This window comes from Gadus morhua, chromosome 14 (assembly GCF_902167405.1).
Source record: "Gadus morhua chromosome 14, gadMor3.0, whole genome shotgun sequence".
NCBI lineage: Eukaryota > Metazoa > Chordata > Actinopteri > Gadiformes > Gadidae > Gadus > Gadus morhua.
The window spans coordinates 27,600,627-27,607,413 of record NC_044061.1 but is presented as its reverse complement, the minus strand read 5'-3'; the positions used below and the strand labels follow the sequence as shown (position 1 = coordinate 27,607,413).

Here is a 6,787-nt window from a genome sequence, read left to right as displayed (position 1 = left end):
TTACATTCAGGGCGTTCAGCAGACGCTTTTATCCAAAGCGACTTACAATAAGTGTATTTGTCAGAAGAAAGAGAAACAACAATCTCTTTCGGTACAGTAAGGATGTTCATAGAACCAAGTGCCAAGCACTAACAATCACTAGGTTAACCCACTCCCCGTCTACACCAGCGATGCTGCACAATTCTAAGTACTATTTTGAGGTTCCCTCAGGTATGAGGTTACACAAGTAGGAGGTTAGACAGGTAGGAGGTTAGACAACCTGACCATCATAACGTTTCATCAATAGAGAACCACACTGATGCTCATCATGATCCCATGGAATGCGTTTAGGCACATTCCAACCATAGGCGTCACATTTATTATTCAGCAGATGTTTTTTAGCATAAGTTTTCCTCCAAAACGACTTAACGGTAAAGAGGTATAGATACGCTGAAAATAGGAGGTAGCTGTGGTTAACCATGACTTGCTCAGTTGTTGGTATATAGTGCTGTATAGAGTTACAACAATGGACCGTCGCTTTATTCAGACTACTCTGACCCTCAGAGTTGGACCTTGTTTGCTGTACTATTGGGAAAGATTAAACTACTACCAAAATATATCCGCCTCATTCATATGGAGAGATTATGCTGAAAGGGTCATTTGGTGCTGCCCACTTGCAAATGGCGAGCAACCAGAATATGTAGACATAACAGGATTCCAGTGAGTCCACCAAACGCTTCACACCAGGGTACGCTGATACTGTTTGGACATTTTCCCTGTAGCCTCTGTAGTCTCTTCCACCATTAGTAGGAAGAGACTGATAATGTAATTGTTAATTTTTGTCATATTTTCTGTAGTCAAATCATGGGACACCTTTCCAGCATTTATTTAGAAGTGGGTTTTATTCCGTTTTTAAAATAACTTAACTTAAATTGTGCCGTTACTAAAGATTAGATTCAATTCCAGTTCAGGAATGGGGTCAAAGTATGCCGAAGTCGAGGGGCTAGGTTGAGGTGTGACCCCTGTACTTATTTGTTCTAATCTCTTGTCAGACAGGATCTTCTAGGAGTCCTGCAGCTCCAGATGATTGAATGAAGCAGTTATCAAACACACGGCCTGACCCGTTTGTATAAGACATCTGACATTCCATATTTATTCACAAATCATTCATTTCATAGTTTAGTTCTAAAGGGTTATCATTGGTGTTCAACTAGCCGCTGCAGTAGTATATGTCACAGTGGTAGTAGTTGTGGTGATGAAAGTAGCAGCAGTAGTAGTAAAAGGATCCATCATTTACTATCATTGTAACTATAAGGCTCTCAAACCATGTGAAATCTCATCTAAACAAAACAAAGCATATACTAGAAATAAACTAAACTAGAAGATAAGTGCTTTTACAAAAACAAATTCAGAACTAAACTCAGAACTGAACAAGCTCAATGGACCTTCCACCCTACATTGATAATGATTCTGTTTGTTTTGTGTCGAGCAACATGGTGCTATCTTTGTATTGTCCTCATGATTTAAATACATATATGTACTACAAACATCCATCCCACAATATCCATATTCTAAAACATGGGTATTAATACCTCGACAGAGGCAGGAGGCAGGACATTGTACCACATAAACATGAACACGCACACTTTGCATGAAGACCCAGAAACGAACAGGTTTTTCCTTGACAGCAGATCCTTACCCAGGCTCAGAGCGAGCTGCAGCCACAGAGACATGCTGCTGACAGCCAGACAACCTGATGACCAGACCAGTCCAGCAGAGTTCAGTGGAACCTCTTCTTTTGAAGGCTGTGACTTGATGTTTTCTGGGATATTATTATTCCAAAGCGAAAGTTTCTGTGTGCTGTCATCAGTTTGGGAATCCGTCAAAAAACAGCAAAAATACTAGAGCCACACAAACCCACAGACCAGGGGATTAAAATGACATAAACCGATGGATCACAGAGAGCCCGTGGGGCTGCTCTGTGTGTGTGTGTGTGTGTGTGTGTGTGTGTGTGTGTGTGTGTGTGTGTGTGTGTGTGTGTGTGTGTGTGTGTGTGTGTGTGTGTGTGTGTGTGTGTGTGTGTGTGTGTGTGTCGGGGGGGGGGGGGGGGGGGGGGGGGGGGGGTTGTTTGTGTCTGCGTGCTTGTGTGTGTTTCTACATGTGTGTGTGTGTGTGTGCGTATATGTGTGTGTATGCATGTGTCCAGGGGGCGGGGCCCAAGGTAAAGCGTGGAGCTTTGGTGTAAGCGCTCAGCTCGGCGCTCTGCAGCCCGGCTGCTCGGATTAGCCGGTGGGAAAGCATTCTCATTTCCGGTATTAAGTTCAAGAAGAAGAAAAAAGTCGAGGTAGGACCGAAACCTGTATTACAATAGAGATTATAGGACACTGAGGGATGCTTCAGAGCGCAGTAAGTACCCAGCTCTGCTCCGCGGCCAGCAGGCTCCGCGGGAAAGAGGGGATAATCAGATGTTCCAGGAGGCTGCTGCCAGATGGATGCTGTCCCATAGAGGATTCGAGGGCCACGCCCCCACGGGAGGCGGCCTGCGTAGTGAGACCCTCTCTGACGTAGAGGTCCTCTCCACCAGGGACCCCTCACACCCTCTCTGGAGCCCTGCTGCCCCTGGGTGGTTGAAGAGCTCCTCAGAAAGCACGCTGCTGTTGTTCACAGGAGCAGAGAGGAGACTTACTCTGACCTAATGGGATCCTTTGACACACAAGTCAACACTCCCTTTATCTATTCACTGTCCTTACCGAAATAAAGTCAACACTCCCTTTATTGATTCACTGTCCTTACCGAAATAAAGTCAACACTCCCTTTATTGATTCACTGTCCTTACTGACCAGGTCCATCCCTCACCTCTCTCAGGTGAATCGACTGCAGCCAGATGGCGTTTCCTGTGGGCAAAGAGAGAGAGAGAGAGAGAGAGAGAGAGAGAGAGAGAGAGAGAGAGAGAGAGAGAGTATCTGGTGTGAGATTGTAAGCCGGAGCCTGTTAATTTAAGCTTGTTCAATACAGAAAAACACTTTAATAATAATAATAATAATAATAATCATGTTTGTCAGGATAATGTTTTTGGAGTGTGTTAGGTTTCTGTTGAAGTTATTCAATGAAAAATATCCAATACTGAATGTCTGTGAATTTGTGTTGAATTTGTGATTTTGGAAGTGCAATTTTTCCCCTGAACTAAAAAAAGGGAGAAGAGAGAATCGGAAAGCTTAGATATAAAACCCCAGAGACCCTGCATGCTGGTTCTAGCCTTTAAGTTGTACCAGAACAGATGTTGTCCAAACAGCAGTTTTTTCACGCATGTAAAGACTTTAGGTTCAGTTCACTGAACTGTACATCTTTCTGTTAGGAGAAGGCAGCTGATCCTCTTCATGAGGGAAAAACCTACTGCAGAAATTAAGAAAAAGGATTCAAAGGAATAAAGAACTTTTCTCTTGTAATCAATGAGCAATGTTTTAGTCTTCTTATAATTCATTATTTCACACTGTAATAGTATATTATTAATTTGTGAATTGGACATTGCCTAAATGTACAGGTTATTGGTCCAATCACAGAGTAGGGTCATTCAATGTTGCATTCTATTTCTATCAATGGAGGGTTCTAGCGTGGGGCCGGGGTGATATCAGCAGAGCAGGGGGGGCGATGAGCACGTTTGATCCACAGCCGTGGATTAAGGCATTATGCAACTCTGCTTGGAGAACAAAATAAATAAATACAAATAAATCCCGATGAGATTAGGATCATTCCATCTCTTCATTGCTCTCCCTCCATCCATTCATCTCCGCTGGCGGTTTCTGCAGAACAACCGGGACAGATCTACGGCACAAATCCGAAATGACGCCATGCACCAATCATGCAGTGTATATGCAACACATACATACCCCCACCCGCACACACATAACCACACCCCCAACCACGCCCACCAACGCATACCCACACCCCCACGCATTTAATTAGACCTTAGAGAATATTTAACGTGCTGCCATCTATAGGTTATGTTAGGCTCTGTTTGATTCCACTATGCAAACAGAAAATGTACTTATAATCGACAACTATTTTAGATTTATATATTTTGTACAGATCATATGAAACATGCAGCCAATGTTACCGCCCTGCCACACAACGGTAGGCCTATATTTAATATAATGAAAACAAACTTGTAGAGGAGCCGTGGTTTAGAGTTGTGATAAGAACATGATTTTTGTGTAACACCAAGAGAGGCTGTTGAATCTTCTTCTTAAACCTCAACAGAGGCAGCATGGAGGGCGACGGCGTTTCATCAATATATTTCAATGACTGCGTAAAGCATTATCTGTCTGATAATCCTTAACTGTATTCCTTATCATGAGCCAACTTCTGTCACATAAACATGTGGTTGTTGTGTGGATGCTTGCTCTGCTTATTTTTAATCTTTTTTTGAAGCATTGAAGTCTCCAAATAGGAGCTGTTGAACACATAGTGCATATGACTATTAGACACTAGGATTGCTGAATAAATATTGAATAAACAATACACCCTGTTCTTTACCCAAATTCCCTATCAGTGCTATTATGCAATTTTTTGTGGGTCTTTTGTAAACCACATCAGATTTTCATTTTTCTTTAATCCAATAGAGGCCAGAAGTCTGAGCATGTGATTGATCCTGATGTGATGGATCAGTGTTCTGACACCTCTTGGTCCCTCGCACATGTCTAACAAGTGCCTCTGCTCATCCCTGATTCCACCTGAACATGCAGCAGGTTTTAAGACCTTTCATTCAACATACACAATGTGATTAGCATTAAGCTTTACTCTAGAATGGTTCAATGCTATTTGTACTAATTCATTTTTTATTAATGAAATGGAAATGTACCTTTTTCACAAGCTGTTGCAATCAGAAACATAGATATACCTTTTCTAATATCCTATGACTAGTGGCAGGCCTACGTATCAAAAATAAATAAATGACAAATCCTATGGTTTTGCATGTAAACCAAAAAACAACAGTTCAACCAACAGTCTTCCAGGTCTGGTGACGTCCACTGTCCCATTGTTTTATTAGCGATGCAATGGCCTAATCTCAATCTTCCTAGGGGTATCACAGAAACATTTGGAACTTCCCAAATCAGCAGTTTCTGTTCTGTGCAGAAATATCTACAAGATATCTCACCTTACCAAGAATACATCTTAGAAGGCTTTGAGTCACTCAGGCTAACCCCCCCTTCTCAAAAAACAGTTACTTCAAATTGATAATTAGGTCGAAAAAAATAAATAAAAAATCATGTATGACCTGGAAGTTTCATATAATTTTGTGAAAAATAATAAAGTAACATTCTTCGCATCAAATCATTGGACATGAAAGCAGCGGCTGTCTGTGTGCTGCACAGCATGTCACAGGATACAGCGGGTAAACAATGCAACCGCGTGGGATACATGTTAGACTTTCATACTCCTGTCTTTAATATCTAAGCCTGCATATGAGCATCGCCTACGGTGTCATGATTACAGAAACTCATCACTAGAGCAGACCAGCAGTGCACTTCAAACCTGGACTAAACTGGACGACCATTCTAGATCATCAGCATGAGTAGTTATTTCGTCTTCAATAGATGAAAATGTCAGCCTATGAAAATGTATCTATTGGTTCTAATGTGTATAAATGGTCGGAGCTCGTAAATTGGTAGAAAACAGGGCTTGTTCTCAGGACCTGATGTCGGCGTCCCAAGAGAGTCTTTGAGCTGACCTACTACTTCCAGCGGATCAAATCTTCTTCCTCACGGTGAAGGCCACGGCAGCGGGACCGTTCCCGGTCCCGGTCCCGGACCTCCTCCTGCAGCTTGGCCTCGCTCACGCGGAGCTGGCGGATGGTGGCTTTCATCTCCTTCATCTTCACCTCCATCAGCGCGATGATGTCTCGCTGCTCGTTCAGCTTCCGCAGAAGCTCGGTGGAGGTGGTCCCCGTGGTCAGCGAGTACGAGTGGTCAAGGGGGTTGCTGATCACGCTGATGTAGTCGAGGGGCTCTTCCGGGGACTGCTCCTCCTTGGTGGGTTCGGTGGTGCTGGAGACATCCGCGGGCACGCCGATCCGGTAGGGCTGCACCGCCACGCTGGTGGAGCCCACGTATTCCCCGTTTTGGTCGATCTGTACCACCGTCAGGCTGTCGATGCCGGTCTCGGCGGTCGTGTTGCTGTCGGCATCCCCGGGGGAAGTAGAGTACACGTTGGAGATCACGATCCCGGAGTGAGCTGCAGTACGCGGCTGCGCCGCCGCAACGGCTGCGGATCCTTTCTTGCCCCGGCCCCTTCCCCTCCGGTGTTTCCGCTCATTCACGCCCCGCAGGGGGAACTGAGTTGGGACTCGAATGTTGTAAGTTTTGCGTCCCCCGGAGAAGTGCACGCTGCACACCCGGTGTCCTGTGGTGGGCTGGAAGGTGTTGAAGCAGCCGCTGACCCCGGCCCGGGAGATGTTCTTCAGCCACAGCTCCCTCTGCGTCACGTCCTTAGGAAACGTGTAGAAACGCAGCTCCCTGTCCCGGTGCGAGTTGTTGTAACAGCCAGGGACACAGCAAGTGAACCCAGGCATCCTTAGTGTGCTGTATAGTTTAAAAATAGGTTATTTTAAATGAGTTACGGTTATTTTATTTTTGTTTCGTTCTTCTGCGCGTTGTTATCAAGCCCAGCGCCTCTAGGCGGAACTACACGTCCCACAATGCTTACAGCTTCCGGTATAGTTTCCAACAAAAAAAATCTCATATAACAAACACCAAAACACCAAATCGAATTGACTTTAATCAAAGATGCTTACAATTCACCTAATTTATAT

At 44.3% G+C, this 6,787-nt stretch overlaps 2 protein-coding genes across 2 annotated transcripts in view; both read right to left on the bottom strand.

Annotated features, from left to right (window-relative positions):
* The window catches only part of nrn1lb (neuritin 1-like b), a 3,597-nt gene extending 1,565 nt beyond the window's left edge, over window positions 1–2,032 (bottom strand). Inside the window, exon 1 of the mRNA XM_030378028.1 lies at window positions 1,679–2,032. Within this exon, the coding sequence (XP_030233888.1) occupies window positions 1,679–1,712 (34 nt within the window). The 5' untranslated portion in view covers window positions 1,713–2,032. The remainder of the gene's footprint in view (window positions 1–1,678) is intronic.
* A 2,759-nt stretch (window positions 2,033–4,791) lies between these two features.
* On the bottom strand, window positions 4,792–6,753 carry thap11 (THAP domain containing 11). Its single transcript, XM_030376348.1, is given in 2 exon segments — window positions 4,792–5,761; window positions 5,763–6,753. Coding segments are annotated over 2 exon segments (822 nt in total). The 5' UTR covers window positions 6,548–6,753; the 3' UTR covers window positions 4,792–5,724.
* Window positions 6,754–6,787: the final 34 nt, after the last annotated feature.